Source organism: Giraffa tippelskirchi, chromosome 4 (assembly GCF_054371585.1).
Source record: "Giraffa tippelskirchi isolate mGirTip1 chromosome 4, T2T-mGirTip1v1.2.pri, whole genome shotgun sequence".
In the NCBI taxonomy this organism is placed as follows: domain Eukaryota; kingdom Metazoa; phylum Chordata; class Mammalia; order Artiodactyla; family Giraffidae; genus Giraffa; species Giraffa tippelskirchi.
In genome coordinates, this window is record NC_137278.1 from 13,182,424 (window position 1) to 13,206,849 (window position 24,426).

Genomic DNA, 24,426 nt, shown 5'->3' on the forward strand with positions numbered 1-24,426 from the left:
CAGTACTCTTGCCTGGAAAATCCCATGGACGGAGGAGCCTGGTAGGCTACAGTTCATGGGGAAGCTAAGAGTTGGACACGATTGAGCAACTTCACTTTCACTTTTCCCTTTCATGCACTGGAGAAGGAAATGGCAACCCACTCCAGTATTCTTGCCTGGAGAATCCCAGGTACGGTGGAGCCTGGTGGGCTGCCATCTCTGGGGCCGCACAGAGTTGGACACGACTGAAGCGACTTAGCAGCAGCAGTAGCAGCAGAGCTGAACCAGAGCTGATTATCCAGAGAAGTCCAGTCTGGGTTAGGATAGGCTCAGTTCAGTTCAGTCGCTCAGTCGTGTTTGACTCCTTGTGACCCCACAGACTGCAGCATGCCAGGCTTCCCTGTCCATCACCTACTCCCAGAGTTTGCTCAAACTCATGTCCATCGAGTCAGTGATGCCATCCAACCATCTCATCCTCTGTCGTCCCTTTCTCCTCCTGCCTTCAATCTTTCCCAGCATCAGAGTCTTTTCCAATGAGTCAGTTGTTTGCATCAGGTGGCCAAAATATTGGAATTTCAGCTTCAGCATCAGTCCTTCCAATGTATATTCAGGACTGATTTCCTTTAGGATTGACTGGTTTGATCTCCTTGCAGTCCAAGGGACTGTCAAGAGTCTTCTCCAACACCATAGTTCAAAAGCATCAATTCTTTGGTGCTCAGCTTTCTTTATAGTCCAACTACCACATCCACACATGACTACTGGGAAAACCATAGCTTTGACTAGATGGACCTTTGTCGGCAAAGTAATGCCTCTGCTTTTTAATATGCTGTCTAGGTTGGTCATAGTTTTTCTTTCAAGGAGCAAGTGTCTTTTAATTTCATGCTTGCAGTCACCATCTTCAGTAATTTTGGAGCCTCCAAAATTAAAGTCTCTCACTGTTTCCATTGTTTCCCCATCTATTTGCCATGAAGTGATGGGACCGGATGCCATGATCTTAGTTTTAGGACAGGTAGTAATCGGAAAAAGTGAAAGAACTAAGACAGCTGAAGTGAGATCACCTAATGAAAAATAAAGGCAGGAAAGGGAATCAATAATCCTTTCCTACAAAACTACCTCAAAGCAAGAGTGTAACGTTCTTAACTGCCTCTCTCACGTGCAGTGCTGAGTCATGGCCAATACAAGATGTTCCAGGGTTCATTTTTCCAAGAGACGAAGAATTGGGCCAAAGTCAAACGATAATAATTTCCTGAGACATTTTGTATACAATTTAGAGAGAAGATATCAATGAGTTTCTTAAAGGCCTGCCTAGACAATAGTAAGTTAGGATTATCACTTTAGTCACATATTAGCACTAAGAGAGGCTACCTGCCACAGGGACATACTGTGACTGTCAGCAAGCAACTGCTGCTTTATGTTTCCGTGACCAGGACGACACCTTGGTTAAAGCAGACACCTGAATACAAGAGAGACATGCTGCTGTCCTCCACCCTCTATGTTGGAATCTAACTGGTCTTTTAACTACAACAGATTTAAGTTGGGTGGAAAATTATACTGGAAGGAACTCAAAGAGTTAAAAATAGAACTGCCACGTGATCCAGCAATTTCACTTCTGAGCATTTACCTGAGGAAAACAGACACATTAATTGAAAAAAAAAAAAAGTGCACCTTAACGTTCACGGAAGCATTCTTTACCATAGAGAATCACTGAAGCATTCTTTACCATGGAGAAAGAATGAAAGCTAATTAAGTATCCATCAGCAGATGAATAGATTTTAAAATGATGTGGTATGCATACAAAATAGAATATTACTCAGCCAGAAAAAATGAGATTGTGCCATTTGCAACAACATGGATGAACCTAGAGGGTATGATGCTAAGTGAAAGAAGTCACGCCGAGAAAGAAAAATATCATATGACCTCACTTTAATGTGGAATCTAAAAAAAAAAACAAGCAAAACAAAATGAAAACAGTTTCACACATACAGAGAAGAGACAGGTGGTAGCCAAAGGGGATGGACTTTGGAGGGGAGAGAGTATAGTTGAAGGGAACTAAGAGATACAAGCTTCCAGTTATAAATAAATAAGCTGTGGAGATGTAATGCACATCTTAAGAAATGTAGTCAATAATATTATAATAACTTTATATGGGACAAATGGTTACAGACTCACAGCTATACAGAAAGAAGTAGTAGTTACCAATGGGGAGAAGGAGAAGGGGAGGGGAAACATAGGGGTAGGGAACTTGTTAAAAACGGTTACTGTGGGATTATATGAAATTGTGTAAGTGAAACTTTCAAAAGTTGTAAAGCACTATAAAATTTAAAGACTCTTTCATTGAATAAAAACAAAACACTAAATGAAACAATTTCCCCTAAAAAAAAACCAACAACAGAGACAAATACTGTATGACATCACTTATATGTAGTCTATTAAAAGACAAACTACTGAAAATTTTAAAAAGACAGACTCATAGATACATATACCAAACTATAGATTAGCAGTAGACAAAGAGAGAGGGAAGAGACAAGACAGGGGTAGAGAATTAAGAGGTACAAACCACTATGTAGAAAATAAATAACCTACAAGGACATATTGTTCAGCACAGAACAATTATATTACATATGTTATAAAATATTATATATTATATATTTTATATAAATATTAACATAAAATATTAATATATTTTATATATAATTTATATAATATCAGTTCAGTTCAGTCACTCAGTCGTGTCCAACTCTTTGAGACCCCATGAATCGCAGCACGCCAGGCCTCCCTGTCCATTACTAACTCCCAGAGTCTACCCAAACCCATGTCCATCGAGTCAGTGATGCCATCCAGCCATTTCATCCTCTGTCATCCCCTTCTCCTCCTGCTCCCAATCCTTCCCAGCATTAGGGTCTTTTCCAATGAGTCAACTCTTTGAATGAGGTGGCCAAAGTATTGGAGTTTCAGCTTCAACGTCAGTCCTTCCAATGAACACCCAGGATTGATCTCCTTTAGGATGGACTGGTTGGATCTTCTTGCAGTCCAAGGGACTCTCAAGAGTCTTCTCCAGCACCACAGTTCAAAACCATCAATTCTTCTGCACTCAGCTTTCTTCACAGTCTAACTCTCACACCCACACATGACTACTGGAAAAACCATAGCTTTGACTAGAAGGACCTTTGTTGTCAAAGTAATGTCTCTGCTTTTAAATATACTATCTAGGCTGGTCATAACTTTCCTTCCAAGGAGTAAGCGTCTTTTAATTTCATGGCTGCAATCACCATCTGCAGTGATTTTGGAGCCCAAAAAAATAAAGTCTGACACTGTTTCCACTGTTTCCCCATCTATTTCCCATAAAGTGACGGGACCAGATGCCATGATCTTAGTTTTCTGAACGTTGAACTTTAAGCCAACTTTTTCACTCTCCTCTTTCACTTTCATCAAGAGGCTCTTTAGTTCTTCGCTTTCTGCCATAAGGGTGGTGTCATCTGCATATCAGAGGTTATTGATATTTCTCCCGGCAATCTTGATTCCAGCTTGTGTTTCTTCCAGCCCAACATTTCTCATGATGTACTCTGCATATAAGTTAAATAAGCAGGGTGACAATATACAGCCTTGATGTACTCCTTTTCCTTTTTGGAACCAGTCTGTTGTTCCATGTCCAGTTCTAACTGTTGCTTCCTGATTTGCATACAGTCATACAGGTTTCTCAAGAGACAAGTCAGGAGGTCTGGTATTCCCATCTCTTTAAGAATTTTCCACAGTTTATTGTGATCCACACAGTCAAAGGCTTTAGCATAGTCAATAAAGCAGAAACAGATGTTTTTCTGGAACTGTCTTGCTTTTTCGATGATCCAGCGGATGTTGGCAATTTGATCTCTGGTTCCTCTGCCTTTTCTAAAACCAGCTTAAACATCTGGAATTTCACAGTTCACATATTGCTGAAGCCTGGCTTGGAGAATTTTTAGCATTACTTTACTAGCGTGTGAGATGAGTGCAATTGTGTAGTATTGCATCCTGTGGTATAGTTATTATATAACTATAAATGGAGTATAACCTTTAAAAATTGTGATTCACTATGTTGAATACTCAAACTTACATAATATTGTATATCAACCATACCTCAATTTAAAAAATTTGAAGAAAGAACTTAACCTCAAAACACTGCTCTAAGTCCATTCATGTTGTTGAAAGAGGCAAGATTTCATTTTTTCTGGCTAATATTCTATTTTGTATGTGTACCACATAAACTCTGAAATACACACATTTTTTTCCAAATCTCCTTTGCTAAATATGACAATAAATTTTGCCTGGCCCTGTGCATTAAAAATACATTAATATTAACTTAATCCCACACAGAAAAAGTCTAATTCACATGCCTCCCCAGACACTGGCAAGCACATACACACGATTGATCTCCCTCAACTGAATCCCTTGAAAAGTACAGTGTTCCCATATTGACTTATGACCTGCCAGATCTAGACTATACCTTGGTCCATATCTGAATCCCCCAAAATAAATGTATTCACCCACAAAAATATTTGTCCACTCGTGATAGCCCATAGTTGGAGAAACTAGAGCATAGCCTTGAGATTATGCACTGAGGTTCAGAAACTCTGAGATTAGTGCCAACATCTTAACAGGAAGCCTCAGGGGTCCCCTGTCCCCTTGGAGTCAGCAGTGCTGGCTGTGATTTCCATTCTGCTCTCTGCCTACAGAGATCCCAGGACAAACTCCCCTGAGAGGTCCTCACATCATGACTCCTTCAGCCTAACAAATGCCCCAGAGACCAGCAGAGCAGATCTCAGACTCATGAGAAGCTGGCTGGGCTTCCACGATCAGGAGAGTCCTCCCACTTGAGTTAGAGCATCTCTGCCTTCTGAGATCTGGAGCTGGCAGAAGCAGCATCATGCTAGGGACCAGGCTTTAGGGAAGAAATGGGGGTTGAGGTCAGGAAAGGGAAATGTGTTATCCCTTTGGAGTAGTATGTCAGCTCCTCCTCCATCCCTGCTTCTCTCCTTGTCAATCAGCCCAGAAGTACATGGAAGACACATGCAGAAGTTGAGCTTTGGCTTAGGAGCAGACTTGGACCTGATGTACAGATGTGCACATCAGCTTCTGGAGGGGCTGGGAAGGAAAGAAAAGCATCTGGACGTGGAGGTGAGCTTCAGAAGCTGGCCACTCACTTGGCTACTCCAACCCAGTTTGGTACCTTACTCTTTTCTCCTTGATATTTTCAAATATTTCATGGATTGAGAAGTCATAAGATCCAAGTAACATTTCCATATGTCATTTGGTTTTATATCCATCCAGTTGGACTTCTAGGCACCTATACCATATGTTTTGGTGGAAGCAAAATCCTTCAGTAGAAAGAAGAGGAAAGAAAGAGTTGTATTCCCAGCATCATTCATACACCTTGTGGTTTTACAACTATTCTTCCTGATTCCCAGATACAAAACCTTCCTCTTTTTCTAGTCATCAGCCTGGGTGTTCCTCACATCTACAACCTGGAGGCTCCAATCTCATTAATTCACCAGCCCACCACTGATTTTTAATATTCCACATTCCCCAGGCAGACCTTTCACAAGTGACTCATTTTCAAATACTGATTTGTGTGTGATTAACTTCTTTATGCACATGATATTCCCTGACTATTCATAAAACATCAGGAGTCAGCTGTGAGCAGGTAATGCAGGATAAATCAAATCCATACTTTTTGTCTTCAGGGTACTGTCCACGGCACAGTCACAGCTCCACACACCAGGCACACCCCAGTCAAGCATGGCTAATTATTTCTGCCTCATTTGGGCCCTTTAATCAAGGATATTCCAATTTTCAAATTCCACCATCTCTTCAATACAGAAATGTAGATCAACTCTCTTGTTGACCTGTGACTGTAAGAACATGGAGGAAGAAAGACTTGTCAGTTTAAAAGGGTAGAAGGGTGACTCATGTAGGAAATTTTCAAAATGAGGAAAACAGTGCCTGTGCCAAATTGTGACAGACAATAAATATACCAAACCTAGAGAAGGGGTAGCATAACATTTGGGAGCATGAGCTTAGAGTGTGTCTGAAATCAGTGTAGGATTCAAATCCTAATTCCTACTCACTTCCTTCAGGACCTTGAACAAACCACTTCACCTCCGTAAGCCTCAATTGCCTGATAAAAACACATACCTCTCAATTCCTCTTTTGAGGAGAAGTAGTGAGTAAATGTAGCATGTAATAACTTTTCAATAAATAATCAGATATTATTATTAACTCTACTAATTCACTCAAAGCTCAAGGTATAAACAAGGTGTTCTTCCATAAAATGTTGGAAAATCCTGAAATTAGCCTGACCATTCAGCAATGAAGAATGTGATATTTTATACATGTGAATTAATTGATTTTGAGAATATCTGGAAATAGCACATAAGGAATGATGACGCAGGGATTGATGAGTATCAACATGTTCTCGTGGATGTTTACAATATGCTTGTCTTTCTTCCAAGTGTTTTAACTGCCTTCTCTCACTAAACCTTCATGAGAATGTAGATATTTGTGTCCAGTATTACATATGAAGTAACTGAGGTTTAAAAACTCTTTAGTAGCTTACGACTGAAATGTAAGTATCTATTTGTTCAATGAAGTAATATATTAATGCATCAATGTACTATACCAATGGAAAAGGAAATGGCAACCCACTCCAATATTCTTGCCTGGAGAACCCCACTGACAGAGGAGCCTGGCAGCTATAGTCCATAGGGTCTCAAAGAGTCAGACACTACTGAAGCGACTGAGCATGCACTCACAGTATACCAATGTATGTTCAAAATGTGTGAGAGAGTGTGCTGCCTCTAAAAAAATGATTTTAAACACTTTGTTGATACAAGTATGTTCACTGTAGAGATTTTTATGGTAACCAACCATCTACAAATAACCAATATCTAAAAATGATTGAAATTCTTATGGAATATGTCTACAGAAAAGGCAGGGGTGAATATGCTGACTTTAAGAAATTGACATAAAACACTTTTTAAAAACATTCTGCAGATGTAGAGTTTTTTTGTAATATTATATTACATATTCTGTTTGTTGATAATCTGTCACCCAAACTACAACATGAATGGCACAAACAGCAAAGATTTCACAGTTGAATTGCTATGTTCCCAGTAGGGAAACAATGCTTTCCCCAGATTGGGATCTAAGGAACTTGAATCAAAGAGGTCCACCTCTGATGACTTCTAAGGGAAAGCTCTTATTCTGTCTCTCCAACTTTCAACATAAAGCACTTATGATGCCCATGGGTTTCAGAAGGGAGGTCCACATCAAGAACCATGAGAGTGATGAGCTTTGCCTGAATAGCTGTTAATGATGACCAAATAGAGGAAACAAATACTTGCTGGGTTATCATGATTTGGGCAATGGTAGCATGTGAAATAACAGAATATCTTGTATTTAACCAGACTCAAGCCAATGGAAAGACTCAACCAAACCAGCAGTGTCTCTGAGTTCATCCTCCTGGGGCTCTCCTCCCGGCCTGAGGACCAGAAGCCACTCTTCATCCTCTTCCTCATCATGTACCTGGTCACCATAACAGGGAACCTGCTCGTCATCCTGGCCATCCGCTCTGACCCCCAGCTGCACACCCCCATGTATGTCTTCTTGAGTGTCCTGTCTTTCACTGACATTTGGTATACAACAACCATTGTCCCCAGGATGCTGGTGAACTTCCTGTCACATAAGACCATCTCCTATGCTGGATGTCTGACCCAGATGTATTTTATCTATGCTCTGGGCAGCACTGACAGCTGCCTTCTGGCAGTCCTGGCCTTTGACCGCTATGTGGCCATCTGTGACCCCTTCCACTATGTCACCACCATGAGCCACCGCCGCTGTGTCCTGCTGGTGGCCTTCTCCTGCTCACTGCCTCACTTCCACTCACTCCTACACATACTTCTGCTGAATCAGCTCACCTTCTGTGACTCTAACGTTATCCATCATTTTCTCTGTGACATCAGCCCGTTGATGAAATTATCCTGCTCCCCCACATTAATCAATGAAATTGTGATAATGACAGAAGGACCTGTTCTTCTGGTGACACCCTTTCTATTCATTACTTTCTCTTATATACGAATACTCATTGCAATTCTCAAAATTCCCTCAGCTGCTGGGAAACACAAAGCCTTCTCCACATGTGGTTCGCACCTCACTGTGGTAACACTCTTTTATGGAAGCATCTTCTACGTCTATTTACAGCCTGTGTCCACCTACACTGTCAGGGACCACGTGGCAACAATTGTCTACACAGTTCTGTCCTCCATGCTCAACCCTTTTATCTACAGCCTAAGAAACAAAGACCTGAAACAGGGTCTGAGGAAGCTGGTGGGCAGGAGGAAACCCCAGGCAGCACCCTCTTGATGAACACACAAAGGAACCGTCCCCATTTGAATCTGGTTTCTACTGGTTCTTGGTGAACAAGCAAGCTCTTGGAGGTTAGCATTTTTAACCCATGTGAGAATAGGTATTGTGGTTAATTACATCCATTGATGAAGACCCATCAGTTGGCTCTGCCTCAGCTTAAATCATGATATAGCCCCTCACCATTTCTCCTCTTTTCTATGAAGATTCATCACATTGCATCTGAGAGATACTGCTTTGAGATAAGCCTTTTCTCACAGATATTTCCTGAACTAATTTCTGTCTTTTATCAAGAATTATCCTCCAAAATTCTTCAATTTCAGTAAATTGCTAAAACTAATTACCTAATTTATAGCTGATGATTGTCTTTGAAAATGTTTGAAAGAGGAGATGATGAATGGAGAGAAGGAAAAGGAGAAGATGGAGTATATTTTACTTAATTATCTCAATATTAGGATTTTTTATAACACCTTAATTTTCTCTTCCAAAACTTTTTCTTGGCTTACATATTAAGTTTTCACTTTTACTATTCTCTTAACTTTCTCCTTATTTATTATATTTCTATGATTTTATATCTTTTCAATTTCTTATTTTTTTAGCACAAAATTGCCAAATGCTAATGGCCAGAAAGAATGAGAATCATGAATGATAACTTCCATTCCATAGTGTGGATATTGAAACATTTATTACTTCTGTCTGTCCTTAAACCTACATGTTTAAAATATATGATTTAAACCATATTCTAGAAACTCCAACTCTTGAGTCTGACTTGAAGGTATATTATCAATATCATAAGTGGATATTGATTCCAGACAATTTATTTTAGTCAATCAATTTTATAACAGATAAAAATTTGGCAAAAACCTAAAATCCTATCAATAAGGACTGGAGAAACTAATTGTGATTAATTATCTAATATAAAAATATGCAGCAGGCAGAAAATATCAAGCAAATCTCTGTTATTTTCTTGAAATGTCATTAAATAGAAATATTAAGTAGACTTGAGTATGAAAGTATGAATTCATTGTAGTTTTCAAAATAATATGTTATATATCTATATAGTCACTGGAATAAGAATGGAAGTGTAAGGGAGGGAGGGACACAGAGGGAGAGAAATTGCACTTCTTCATACACATTTATCTGAATTTGTACAAATAAATATTTATAGCTCATGGAATTGAAATCTATTAATATATCAAATGACCAATGCAATGGTGAAAAACTGTTTGTAAAATACTAGCTGAAGAGAAACTTTTTAGGTGCTTGCAAATATGAAAAACATTATTGTTTGGCTCTTTCACTTGAATCATAATTTGATAGGATACAGCATTCTAGGTACCAAAACTTCTGGAATATTAAGGACATATCTGATTGTTCTACTGCATCAAGTGTTTTCAGTGAGAATCAAGAGGTCATTCTAATGTGATCACCTCCTTTTTGTTGTTGTTCAGTCACTGAGTCATTTCCAACTCTTTGCGACCCCACGGACTGCAGCACGCCAGGCTCCTCTGGCCTCCACTATTTCCTGGAATTTGTTCAAATTCATGTCTCTTGAGTCGGTGAGGCTATCTAACCATCTCATCCTCTGTCACTCCCTTCTCCTTTTGCCTTCAATCTTTCCCAGCATCAGGGTCTTTTCCAATGAGTCGGCTCTTTGCATCAGGTGGCCAAAGTATTGGAGCTTCAGCTTCAGCAGTCCTTTCAGTGAATATTCACTGTTAATTTTCTTTAGGATTGACTGCTTTGATCTCCTTGCTATCCAAGGGACTCTCCAGAGTCTCCTCCAGCACCACAACTTGAAAACATCAATTCTTCGGCACTCAGCCTTCCTTATGGTCCAGTTCTCACATTCATACATGACTACTGGAAAAACCATAGCTTTGACTATACAGACCTTTGTCAACAAAGTCACATCTCTGTTTTTTAATAAGCTGTCTAAGTTTGTTGTAACTTTCCTTCCAAAGAGCAAGCATCTTTTAATTTCATGGCTGCAGTCATCATCCTCAATGATTTTGGAGCTCAAGAAAATAAAGTACATCACTGCTTCTACTTTTTCCCCTCCTATTTGCCATTAAGTGATGGGACCAGATGCCAAGATCTTAGCTTTTTGAATGTTGAGTTTCAAGGCAGCTTTTTCACTCTCCTCTTTCACCTTCACCAAGAGGCTCTTTAATTCCTCTTCACTTTCTGCCATTAGAGTGGTATCATCTGCATAGCTGAGGTTATTGACATTTCTCCCACCAATCTTGATTCCAGCTTGTGATTTATTCAGCCTGCCATTTTATATGATGGGCTCTGCATATAAGTAAAATAAGCAGGGTGATAGAATACAGCTTTGAGGTACTCCTTTCCGAGTTGGGAACCAGTCTGCTGTTCCATGTCTGGTTCTAACTGTTGCTTCTTGACTTGCTTTCAGATTTCTCAGGAGACAGGTAGGTGGCCTGGTATTCCCATCTCTTAAATAATTTTTGAGTCACCCAAAACCCTTTGCTATGATGAGGCTGTGATCCATGAAGGGGAATATAGGAAAAGGGAATTTTAAAAAGGGCAATTATAGGGTTATATGAAATCGTGTATGTGAAATTTTGAAAATTGTTAAGCACTATAGAACTGAAGGACTCTCATTGAATAAACAAAGGAAAACTAAGTAAAACAATTTTCCCCTAAGAAAAAGAAAACAGAGAAAGACAAATACTGTATGATATCACTTATATGTAGAATGTAGAAATAAAAGAAACTATTGAAAATAGCAAAAAAGAAGCAGATACAGATAACTAACTCTAGGTTAACAGTGAGGCAGAGTAGAAAAGGGGCAAAATAGGGATAGAGGTTTAAGAGTTACCAACCACCATGTATAAAACAAATGATCTATTTATACAAGCATGTATTGTTCAGCACAGATAATATACCCAATAGTTTATATTATAATAATTATAAATGGAGTACAATCTTTAAAAATGAGAATCACTACATTGTACACTTGAAACTTAACACATTGCACATCAAGAATACCTCAATTTTTAAATTTTTTTTAAAGACAGTTGCTGAGAGAGCAGATTCAAAAGTTCCCACCGATAGCACACACAACTCTACGCAGCACACTGTAATGGCCTATATGGAAAAAGAATCTAAAACAGAGTGGATATATGTATATGCATAACTGATTCATTTTGCTTACATCTGACTAATGCAATATTGTAAATCGAATATACTCTAATATGAAATTTTTTTTAAGGAAAATAATATTTACCAGGCTGTGCAAGAAAAAATGTTCTCGCCAAAACACATGAGTTGTAACTATGTGAGGTTGTGGATGTGTTAACTAACATTATTGTGGTAGTTACTGTGCTTAATAAATACGTCTCAAACCACTGTGTTGTATACCTTTAACTTACACAATACTATATGTAAATCATCTCAATAAAGCTGGAAAGTAATAATTAAATATTTGTTAGGTGAATGAATGGGAACAAGAGGAAGATGAAGGCCACGTGAAGAGTAAGTGCAGGAGGCAGGACTCAAACCCAGGGGTTTCTGCCTCAGTAGTGCTCACTCTTAGTAAGGAGATTCAGCTTTCTACACTCAACTCAAAGGTAAGGAAGAAGACGCAGATGTTTTGTGTGAGACGGTGGTTTACCGTGAGGACGGTAGCAGAATGTGTCGTATTTCCTATATTTGTGGATGATGTTTAACAAAACGCACAATATTATCTATATAAAGCTCAAAAGAAAATTTTATTTCTGGTTTCAGTGCCGGAAAGAACTGCTATCCTGATTTTTCAGATGAAGAAACTGAGGCTCATAGAGGCTAAGTCACTTGTTAAAAGCAACTCCTAAATGAGTAGGCTAGCACTGTAATAAGTATCTCCTTTCCCTCAATACAACTTCAAATCACTGATTTGAGCCTAAACTTTTAAATACATACATGTTTCTCAAAGCCTCTTTGCTAAATATGGCAACATTTGCCTGACTCTGTGATTTTAAACGTACGTAAATTCACATTAGCCTAATCCCACCCTGAAAAAAAAAATCTAATCCACGTGCCTCCCCGGATACTGGAAAGTACATATACACCGTTGATCTCCACCAATTGACCCCCTTAAAATTGGAAAACTCTGCATATTTATTTATGCATGATCTGTCTGGTTCTAGAATACACCTTGGTCCACACCTATTTTCAACAAAATGAAAATATTCACCCACATGAATATTTTTCTACCCTTGATAAAATATAGTTGAAGCCTGACCTTGAGATGGTACACTGAGGTTCATTAGCTCTGAGATTAGTCCCAACAGCTAAAGAGGAAGCCTCAGGGGCCCCCTGTCCCCTTGAAGTCAGCTGAGCTAGCTCTGATTCCCTTTGTGCTTTTCTGCCTACAGTGATCCCAGGATGAAATCCCCTGAGAAATCATCACACCACAAATTCCTCAACCTAACAAGCACCCCAGAGGCTAGCAGAGCAGACTCCAGACTCATGAGAAGCTGGATGGGCTTCCACAATCAGGAGAGTCCTCTTACTTGAGTCAGAGCATCTCCCATTTCATGGGAGACACACGAGGAAGCTGAGCTTTGGCTGAGAAGCAAACTATGACCTGATGAACAGACATGGTGCAGATCAGCTTCCGAGAGGTTGGGAATGAAAGAAGAGCATCTGGACACGCAGGTGAGCTTCAGGAAACTGGCCGCCCACTGGGCTACTCTAACCCAGCTTAGTACCTTACTCTTTTCTCTTTGGATACTTTCAAATATTTTATGGATTAAGAAGTCATATACTCCAAGTAAAACTTCTATATGGCATTTGGTTTTAAGTCCATCCAGTTGGACTTCTAGGCTACCTATAACATAAGTTTTGATGGAAGCAAAGTGCTATTGATTTGTGTGTGACAAACTGCTTTGCAGACACGGTGTCTCCCTTGTTATTCTTAAAATGTCAAGAACCAGCTTGTGAGCAGGTGATGTAGGACAAATCAAACCCCATTTTTTGTCTTCAGGGTACTGTCACCACATGGCCACAGCTCCACACTCCAGACACATCCGTCATAAAAGCCCATGATTTTGGTCAGTTAATCATGAATATTCAAATACTCAAATTCTACCATCTCAGCAACAAAGAAAGCTAAATCACCTCTCTTGCAACTACAAGGATAGATTCAGAACGTGGGCGAAGAAAGCTTGTTGATTAAGGGCAATAGAGAAGTATTTCATGTTAGGAAATTGTCAAAATGAGGGAAATAGTGCATGATTGATTATTTGTGACTGATTGTGACAGAGGATAAATATACCAAACCTAGGGGAAGGGTAGCGTAACGTTTGAAAGCACAAGCTTAGAGTGAGTCAGAAATCTGAATGTGTCTAAATCCTGATTGCGATTCAATTTCTTAGTGACCTTGAGCAAATTGTTTCACCTCTATAAGCCTCATTCTCCCATTTAATAACACGTGCTTCCCAATTTCTTATTATGGAATTTAGTGAGATGAATGTCATAAGCTTGACGTGTAATAAATTTTCAACAAATATTGGTTTATTCTGCTGCTGCTGCTAAGTCGCTTCAGTCGTGTCCGACTCTGTGCGACCCCATAGATGGCAGCCCACCAGGCTCCGCCGTCCCTGGGATTCTCCAGGCAAGAATACTGGAGTGGGTTGCCATTTCCTTCTCCAGTGCATGAAAGGGAAAAGTGAAAGTGAAGTCGCTCAGTCGTGTCCGACTCTTAGCAACGCCATGGACTGCAGCCTACCAGGCTCCTCCATCCATGGGATTTTCCAGGCAAGAGTACTGGAGTGGGGTGCCATTGCCTTCTCCGTGGTTTATTCTAATTAACTTTAATTACTGATTCACTCAAAGCTCAATGCATTGAAACAAAACAAATATTTCTTCCATTGCTGTTGCTCGGTCATTAAGCCATGTCTGACTCTTTGCGATTCCGTGGACGGTAGCACACGAGGCTTCCCTGTCCTTCACCATCTCCCTGAGTTTGCTCAAACTCATGTCTATTGAGTCAGTGATGCCATCCAACCATCTCATCCTCTGTCACCCGCTTCTCATCCTGCCCTCAATCTGTCCCAGCATCAGGGTCTTTTCCTTTCTTCTGTAAAATCTTACAAAATCATAAAATTAGCCTGAAAATTTCGCAGTGCAGGATGTGATATTTTACACATGTGAATGAGTTGATTTTGAGACCTTCTAGAAATAGAAAATGAGGGAGGGTGACACGGGGATTGATAAGTATCAGCAGCTTCTCCTGAGTGTTCATAATATGCTTGTCTTTACACATGTGAATGAGTTGATTTTGAGACCTTCTAGAAATAGAAAATGAGGGAGGGTGACACGGGGATTGATAAGTATCAGCAGCTTCTCCTGAGTGTTCATAATATGCTTGTCTTGAGGTGTTTGAAATGTGCTATCTCAATAACCCCTCGTGAGAATGTGGATGTTTTTGTTCAATATCACACATGAAGTAACTGAGGTTTAAAAATCTTTGGGGTAACTTAAAACTAAAATGTAAGCACTTATTTTTTCAATTAATTAATATGATAATATATCAATATACTTTTATACCAATGTGCATTCAAAATGTATGAAAGGATATGCTGCCTCTAAAGAAATTATTTTAAACACTTTGATGATATGTGTGTTTCATGTCATATATGATATGAAAGTATGTATGTTGAGATTTTTACTGTAGCCAAGAATGTATAAATACCCAAATATCTCAAAATGTATCAAAATCCCTAAGTGATATGTCTATTCACAAGGTATTGGGGGGATATGCTGACTCTGAAATCTTGATTTAAAGCACTTTGTTAGAGCACTTTGTAGATGCATGATCTCTCATTATAGAACTTTTGCTGTAGTAAGAAACAGAGGCCATTTTGATGTCCATTGCTGGGTGACTAGATATGACCAAAAGACCATGTATGTAGACATGTTTCTCACAGATATTTTTGGATAAACATATGAAAGGGGAATTTTAAGGAAATGCATTGAAGAGTCAAAAATGGATGTCCATACTATACAAATGTGATTTACAACAGGAATTTAAAAAAAGGAAAATGGATTTATGAAAGAGGGAAGACCTGCATAGACTGACGATCATATCCCATGAGCTAAAGAGGGAGAACTTCTCATTCTGTGTGCAGACAAGAGAAAAAAAAACACCATTGCACCGGATTCCACATTCCTTTGAGATGAGCCCTGTTGGTTATTTTGAAAAATGGTTATTTCCATCCAAGACCTAGTATACCAACTGAATTTGCTTTGATAAGGAATGAGGGTCCTGTGACTTCAATATCTAAAATATCCCCTACTCCCCAGTCACCTCCATTTTCTTGTATTTTGTTAAAAAATTTATCCCTACCTGATATAATATTACCTACTCTGCTGATGATCTGTCTCCCAAACTACAAAATGAACAACTCAACGGAAACATCTCTCTGTTTTATTGCTATGTTCCCAAGAAGGAAATAGGAATTTTCCAGAATAGGAATTAAGGAACTGGGATCAAAGAGGTTCACCTCATTATTTTTTAAAGTAAAACTCTTCTTCTGTCCCTCCAGCTTGCAATATAAGGCTCTTATGATGCCCATGGATTTGGGAAGGAAGGACCACATCAAGAACAATAATGGTAACATGCTTTCTCTGCAGAGTGGCTAATGGTGACAAAATAGAGGAAAGAAAGACTTGCTGGGTTCTCATGACTTGGGATATGGAATTGGAGCATGTGAAATAATAAACCTTCTTGTATATAACTATTAATAGACCCAAGTCAATGGAAAGGCTCAACCAAACCAGCAGTGTCTCTGAGTTCATCCTCCTGGGACTCTCCTCCCGGCCTGAGGACCAGAAGCCACTCTTCATCCTCTTCCTCACCATGTACCTGGTCACCATAACAGGGAACCTACTCATCATCCTGGCCATCCACTCTGACCCCCAGCTGCACACCCCCATGTATGTCTTCTTGAGTGTCCTGTCTTTCACTGACATTTGCTTTACAACAACCATTGTCCCCAGGATGCTGGTGAACTTCCTGTCACATAAGACCATCTCATATGCTGGGTGTCTGACCCAGATGTATTTTATATATGCTCTGGGCAACACTGACAGCTTCCTTCTGGCAGCCATGGCCTTTGACCGCTATGTAGCCATCTGTGACCCCTTCCACTATGTAACCACCATGAGCCACTGCCGCTGTGTCCTGCTGGTGGCCTTCTCCTGCTCACTGCCTCACTTCCACTCACTCCTACATACACTTCTGCTGAATCAACTCACCTTCTGTGACTCTAATATTATCCATAACTTTCTCTGTGACCTCAGTCCTCTGATAAAATTGTCCTGCTCCCCCACATTTGTCAACGAAATTGTGATATTGATAGAAGGATCTTTTATTTTAGTGACCCCTTTCCTATGCATTGCTTTCTCTTATATACAAATCCTCGTTGCAGTTCTTAAAATCCCCTCAGCTGCTGGGAAACACAAAGCCTTCTCCACATGTGGTTCGCACCTCACTGTGGTGACACTCTTTTATGGAAGCATCTTCTACGTCTATTTACAGCCTGTGTCCACCTACACTGTCAGGGACCACGTGGCAACAATTGTCTACACAATTCTGTCCTCCATGCTCAACCCTTTTATCTACAGCCTAAGAAACAAAGACCTGAAACAGGGTCTGAGGAAGCTGGTGGGCAGGAGGAAACCCCAGGCAGCACCCTCTTGATGAACACACAAAGGAATCGTCCCCATTTGAACCTGGTTTCTACTGGTTCTTGGTGAACAAGCAAGCTCTTGGAGGTTAGCATTTTTAACCCATGTGGGGCAAGGTATTGTGGGCATTTACATACTTTGCTGATGGCCCATTAACTGGCTCTGCCTGTGATTAAATCATGATACTCTCCCCCACTATTTCCCCTCTTTTCTACAAAGAGTCATCACATCGCATCTTTCAAATGTTGCTTTAACCTAATCCGTTTCCCACAGTGGGCTTCCCTGGTGGCTCAAACGATGGAGAATCTGCCTACAATGCAGGAGACTTGGGTTCAGTCCCTAAGTCGGGAAGATCCTCTGGAGAAGGAAATGGCAATGCACTCCAGTATTCTCGCCTGGAGAATTCCATGAACGGAGGAGCCTGGCGGGCTACTGTCCATGGGGTCACAAAGAGTCGGACACAGCAATTAACTTTCACTTTTCCCACATAGATTTCCTGAACTAGTTTCTCTCTTTTATTAAGAATTATCTCCAAAATCCTTCAAATTCAGTATACTGCTAAAAAAATAATTTCTTAATTTGTAGCTGTTGACTGTCTTTGAAAATGTTTAAAAGAAGGAGAATGAAAGGAGAGAAGGGAAAGGAGAAGAGGATGGAGGGATGCATTTCAGCTAATTTTCTCATTTGAGGACTTTTATAATCCCTTTTTTTTCTCCTCTAAAACTTCTTCTTTTTTAAATACTAAGTTTTCAAGTTTAATATTCTCTTATCTTTCTATCCTTCCTTCATTACATTGCTGTAGCTTAGTTTCAATTTCTTTTTTCTTAACAGACAATTAAAAATGTTAATGGTCTGAAAGAACAGGAATCAAGAGTGGTGACTTTAAAATATCCATTCCATAGTGGGGTGTTGAAATCTTTCTTGTCTCCATCTGTCTCTAAAGCTGTATGTTTAAAATATGATTTAAGACTGTATTCTAGAGACTTCAGCACCCAAGTGTCTAACTGAAGGAATGTTATCATAAGTGTATATTGAGTACTGAGATTTTATTTAGTCAGTCTCAGTTTATAACAGATAAAAATTGGCAAAAGCTTAAAACTCTATTAATAGGAAATGAGGAAATTGTGTTTTTTTATGTAAAATGTAACAATATTTAAAAGGCTGAAAAAATGAAACAGATTTCTGTTACTTTCTTGAAATGTCATTAAGTAGAAAAAATTAAGTGTAACAAAGTATAAAAGGATGAATCCATTATAGTTTTTTAAATTATGTGATATATATTTGAATAGTCACTGAAATAAAAATGGAAGTGTGAGGGGAGGAGAGGACTGAGAGGGAGAGAAATTCCACTTCTTGGTACATATTTGTAATGTTTGAACTTCTTCAAATAAATATTCATAGCACATGGAATTTAAAAGTATTAGTAAATTGCATGACCAGGGCAATGATGAAAGACTTTCTTTATAAGTTACCAGCTGAAAAAAACTTTCTTGCAAATCTGAAAAACATCACTGCATGGCTCCTTCATTTAAATCATAATTTCATTCAGTTCAGCTCAGTTCAGTTGCTCAATCGTGTCCGACTCTTTGAGAACCCATGAACCGCAGCACGCCAGGCCTCCCTGTCCATCACCAACTCCCGGAGTTTACCTAAACCCATGTCCATCGAGTCGGTGATGCCATCCAACCATCTCATCCTCTGTCGTCCCCTTCTCCTCCTGCCTCCAATCCTTCCCAGCATTAGTGTCTTTTCCAATGAGTCAACTCTTCTCATGAGGTGGCCAAACAAAGTATTGGAGTTTCAGCTTCAACATCAGTCCTTCCAATGAACACCCAGGGCTGATCTTCTTTAGGATGGACTGGTTGGATCTTCTTGCAGTCCAAGGGACTCTCAAGAGTCTTCTCCAACACCACAGTTCAAAAGCATCAATTCTTCTATTCTTAGTACCAAAACTTCTGGTACTTTAGAGACATATTTCACTGTTCTACTGCATCAAGTGATTTCAGTGAAAAACAAAAGATTGTTCTAATGTGTTCTTTGTGATCACTTCCCCCTAACCACAGTTTATAGATACCCTATACCAAATATAGCCATGGTGCCACTGTTCAGGCTTTAGGGGAGCAAATTCTGAGTCTACACAATATACACCAAGTGTGGGTAAAGGTCATTGTCTTTGGAAATAAGTCAATTCTAAAACTGAATGGAAATGAGAATGGCCTGGATCAGCCATGAAGTGTTAGTCGCTCAGTCATGTCCGTCTCTTTGCGACCCCATGAACTGTAACCCGCCAGTCTCCTCCATCCTTGGGATTTTCCAGGCAAGAATACTGGAGTGGGGATTTCTTCTCCAGGGGACCTTGCTGACCCAGGTCTCGAACTTGGGTCTCCTGCATTGCAGGCAGACTCCTTACCATCTGAGCCACCAAGGAAGCCCATACAATCCTGAAGAAAAATCACAAAGTTGGAGCACACACATTAAAAAATTTCAAGATGTACTACAAAGGTGAAGTAATTAGTTTGTGTAACATTTATATAGGAAAAAATACATACAGCAATGTAAAGATAGAAGACCTAGAAATAAATCTTTATTAATATAGTCATTTCATTTTTGGCAAAGTGCTAACATAATTTAAAGAGGAGAGTAGGACCCATGGAATACGTTAAGTGGGAGCAACTGGTTATACACATATACTGTGTCTCATATTAAATATAAAGCATAAGAACCATATGAACATCTCAGTAGATCCAGAAAAAGCTTCTGACAAAAGTCCTCATTCATTTATGATTAAAAAACTATAAACAAGATCAATATAGAGGGAACATACCTCAACATAATAAAGGCCATATATGGGGAAACATTGAGGGCATGAGGAGACGGGGGTGACAGAGGATGAGATGGTTGGATGGCATCATCTACACAATGAATATGAGTTTGAGCAAACTCTGAGAGATGATGAAGAACAGGGAAGCCTGGCACACTGCAGTCTATGAAATTGCAGAGTCAGACACAGCTTAGCAACTGAACAACAATGGCAAACTGACAGACAATCACACACTCAGTGATGAAAAGCAGAAAACATTTCCTTGAAGATTACAAACAAGATGTAATGGATCTTGATGTAAGGATGCCCAGTCTTCCCACAGTTATGCAACATAGTATTGGAAAGTCCTACCCACAGCAGTCAGAAAAGAAAAAGAAATAAAAGGAATTCAAATTGCAAAAGAAGTAAAACTGTCACTGTTTGAAGATGACAAGACACAATACGTAGAAAATCCTAATGAAACTACCAAAAAACTGTTAGAACTAATAAATGAATTCAGTAAACTTATAATACTGTATGACGTCACTCATATATGAAATCTAAAGAATCAACAAACTAGTGAATAAAGCAAAAAAGAAGCACATTTACAGATATCGCAAAAGAACTAGTAGCTACCAATGGAGTGAGAGAAGTGGAGAGGAGAAATATAGAGATCAAGATTTTTAAAAGGTTATTATGGAATTATATGAAATCATGTACATGAAACTTTTGAAATTTGTAAAGCACTATAGACTCAAAAGAATCTTTCATTGAATAAAAAAGGAAAACTAAATAAAACAATTTCCCCTAAGGGAAAGAAAACACTCAGAGAAACATAAATACTGTATGATATCACTCATATGTGATTATAAAAAATAAAACAAATTATTGAAAATAACAAAAAAGAAACAGACTCACGGTTACAAAGAAGAAGCAGTGAGGAGAGAGGGGGTGAGGACCAAGACAGGTGTAGAGAATTAAGAGTAACAAAACCACTATGTAGAAAACAAATAACCTACAAGATATATTGTTCAGACAGGCAGTATGCCCAATATTTTATAACTATAAATGGAGGATAACCCTTAAAAATTGTGAATCACTATGTTTACAAAGCAAGATGGCTGCTGAATGACGCATGGGGAAAACGCTGGACTCAGGAAGATTCCTCCCTTGGCAGTTCAGTTCAGTTCAGTTCAGTCCACTTCAGTTCAGTTCAGTTCAGTTCAGTTCAGTCACTCAGTTGTGTCTGACTCTTTGCGACCCCATGAATTGCAGCACGCCAGGCCCCCCTGTCCATCACCAACTCCTGGAGTTTACCCAAACCCATGTCCATCAAGTCAGTAATGCCATCCAACCATCTCATCCTCTGTTGTCCCCTTCTCCTCCTGCCCTCAATCTTTGCCAGCATCAGGGTCTTTTCCAATGAGTCAACTCTTCGCATGAGGTGGCCAAAGTATTGGAGTTTCAGCTTCAACATCAGTCCTTCCAATGGACACCCAGGACTGATCTCCTTTACGATGGACTGGTTGGATCTCCTTGCAGTCCAAGGGACTGTCAAGAGTCTTCTCCAGCACCACAGTTCAAAAGCATCAATTCTTCGGCGCTCAGCTTTCCTCACCGTCCAACTCTCACATGCATACATGACCACTGGAAAAACCATAGCCTTGACTAGACAGACCTTTGCAGGACAGCATAAAACTTGGTCCCACTACCTCAGAAAGGAAATCCTATTCAAAAGGCATGGTCGGGCAAAACTTTTGCATACTGAAGTGCTAAGGGGAAAAGGGCAGAAATGAAGACACGTTTGTTGGAAAATGAGCAAGTTTGTTTCATGTCATCTTAATTTTTTCAACAACACTCTGAGATGAGTTTTCTTCAATCAAATTGTCTTCTTTCAGACACACGTACCCCAATGTTCATTGTAGAACTGTTTACGATAGCTAGGACATGGAAGCAACCTAGATGTCCATCAGCAGATGAATGGATAAGGAAGTTGTGGTACATATACACCATGGAATATTATTCAGCTATAAACAAGAATAACATTTGAGTCAGTTTTAATGAGGTGGAATGGTATGGACCAGAAATGGTATGGACCTAACAGAAGCAGAAGATATTAAGAGGTGGCAAGAATACACAGAAGAACTGTACAAAAAAGATCTTCATGACCCAGATATTCATGACAGTGTGATCACTCACCTAACGCCAGACATCCTAGAATGTGAAGTCAAGTGGGCCTTAGGAAGCATCACTATGAACAAAGCTAGTGGAGGTGCTGGAATTCCAGTTGAGCTATTTCAAATCCTGAAAGATGATGCTGTGAAAGTGCTGTACTTGATATGTCAGCAAATTTGGAAAACTCAGCAGTGGCCACAGGACTGCAAAAGGTCAGTTTTCATTCCAATCCCAAAGAAAGGCAATGCCAAAGAATGCTTGAACTACTGCACAATTGCACTCATCTCACACACTAGTAAGGTAATGCTCAAAATTCTCCAAGCCAGGCCTCAGCAATACATGAACCGTTAACTTCCAGATGTTCAAGCTGGTTTTAGAAAAGGCAGAGGAACCAGAGATCAAATTGCCAACATCCGCTGGATCATCGAAAAAGCAAGAGAGTTCCAGAAAAACATCTATTTCTGCTTTATTGACTATGCCAAAGCCTTTGACTGTGTGGATCACAATAAACTGTGGAAAATTCTGAAAGAGATGGGAATACCAGACCTCCTGACCTGCCTCTTGAGAAACCTGTGTGCAGGTCAGCAAGCAACAGTTAGAACTGGACATGGAACAACAGATTGTTTCCAAATAGGAAAAGGAGTACGTCAAGGCTGTATATTGTCACCCTGCTTATTTAACTTACCTGCAGAGTACATCATGAGAAATGCTGGGCTGGATGAAGCACCAGCTGGAATCAAGATTGCCGGGAGAAATATCAATAACCTCAATATGCAGATGATACCACCCTTATGGCAGAAAGAGAAGAACTAAAGAGCCTCTTGATGAAAGTGAAAAAAGAGAGTGAAAAAGTTGGCTTAAAGCTCAACATTCAGAGAACTAAGATCATGGCATCTGGTCCCATCACTTCATGGCAAATAGATGGGGAAACAGTGGAATCGGTGGCTGACTTTCCACGGTTCCAAAATCACTGCAGATGGTGACTGCAGCCATGAAATTAAAAGACGCTTGCTCCTTGGAAGAAAAGCTATGACCAACCTAGACAGCATATTAAAAAGCAGAGACATTACTTTGCCAACAAAGCTCCATCTAGTCAAGGCTATGGTTTTTCCAGTAGTCGTGTATGGATGTGAGAGTTGGACTATAAAGAAAGCTGAGTGCAGAAAAATTGATGGTTTTAAACTGTGGTGCTGGAGAAGACTCTTGAGAGTCCCTTGGACAGCAAGGAGATCCAACCAGCCCATCCTAAAGGAAATCAGTCCTGAATGTTCATTGGAAGGACTGATGTTGAAGCTGAAACTCCAATACTTTGGTCACCTGATGCGAAGAGCTGACTCATTTGAAAAGACCCTGATGCTAGGAAAGATTGAGGGCAGGAGGAGAAGGGGACGACAGAGGATGAGATGGTTGGATGGCATCACCGATTCGATGGACATGGGTTTGGTTGGACTCCGGGAGTTGGTGATGGACAGGGAGCCCTGGCGTGCTGTGGTTCATGGGGTCACAAAGAGTCAGACACGACTGAGACACTGAATTGAACTGAACTGAATGAGGTGGATGAACCTGTATCATATTATACAGAGTGAAGTAAGTCAGAAAGAGAAACATCAATACACTATATTAACGCATATATATAGAATCTAGACAAACGGAAACAACGACACTATATGCAAGGCAGCAAAAAAGACACAGATGTAAAGAACAGACCTTTGGGACTATGTGGGAGAATGCAAGGATGGGATGATTTGAGACAATAGCATTGAAACACGGATATTACCATATGTAAAATAGATAACCAGTACAAGTCTGATGCATGAAGCAGGGCACTCAAAGCCAGTGCTCTGAGACAACCCAGATAAATGGGGTAAGGAGGGAGGTGGGAGGAGGCGTTCAGGATGGAGGTACACATGTGCACCTGTGGCTGATTCATGTCAGTGTATGGCAAAAACCACCACAATATTGTAAAGTAATTATCCTCCAATTAAAGTTAATCAATTAATTATTTTTAAAAAGGAAAAAGAATTGTCTTCTTTCACAAAATGAAAAGGCAGAAATATCATGCAGATGAAGGAACAAGGTAAAAACCCACAAGACGAAATAAGAAAAGAGGAAAAAGGCAACTACTGGTAAAAGAATACAGAGTAATGATAGTAAAGATGATCCAAAATCTTGCAAAGAGAATGGAGAGAATGCAAGAATCATTTAACAATTTAACTAGGACCTAGAAGAAATAAAGCATAAACAGGGATGAACAACACAATTACTGAAATTAAAAATACTCTAGAAGAAATCAGTAGCAGAATAGTTGAGGCACTATGTGGTACACCTGAAACTTACATGCTATTGTACATCAGCTATACCTCAATTAAAAAAAATTTTTTTTT

The 24,426-nt window shown here is 39.7% G+C and overlaps 2 protein-coding genes across 2 annotated transcripts; both read left to right on the forward strand.

Annotated features, from left to right (window-relative positions):
- The first annotated feature begins 7,413 nt into the window (after positions 1–7,413).
- LOC145545107 (olfactory receptor 1L8-like) lies at positions 7,414–8,370 on the forward strand. The gene has a single exon (XM_081588828.1). It carries the CDS (start codon positions 7,426–7,428, stop codon positions 8,368–8,370), a length of 945 nt encoding a protein of 314 aa, XP_081444954.1. The 5' UTR covers positions 7,414–7,425.
- Positions 8,371–16,123: 7,753 nt separating this feature from the next.
- LOC145547163 (olfactory receptor 1L8-like) lies at positions 16,124–17,080 on the forward strand. Its single transcript, XM_081595992.1, has one exon. The coding sequence runs from the start codon at positions 16,136–16,138 to the stop codon at positions 17,078–17,080; it is 945 nt and encodes a 314-aa protein (XP_081452118.1). The 5' UTR covers positions 16,124–16,135.
- Positions 17,081–24,426: the final 7,346 nt, after the last annotated feature.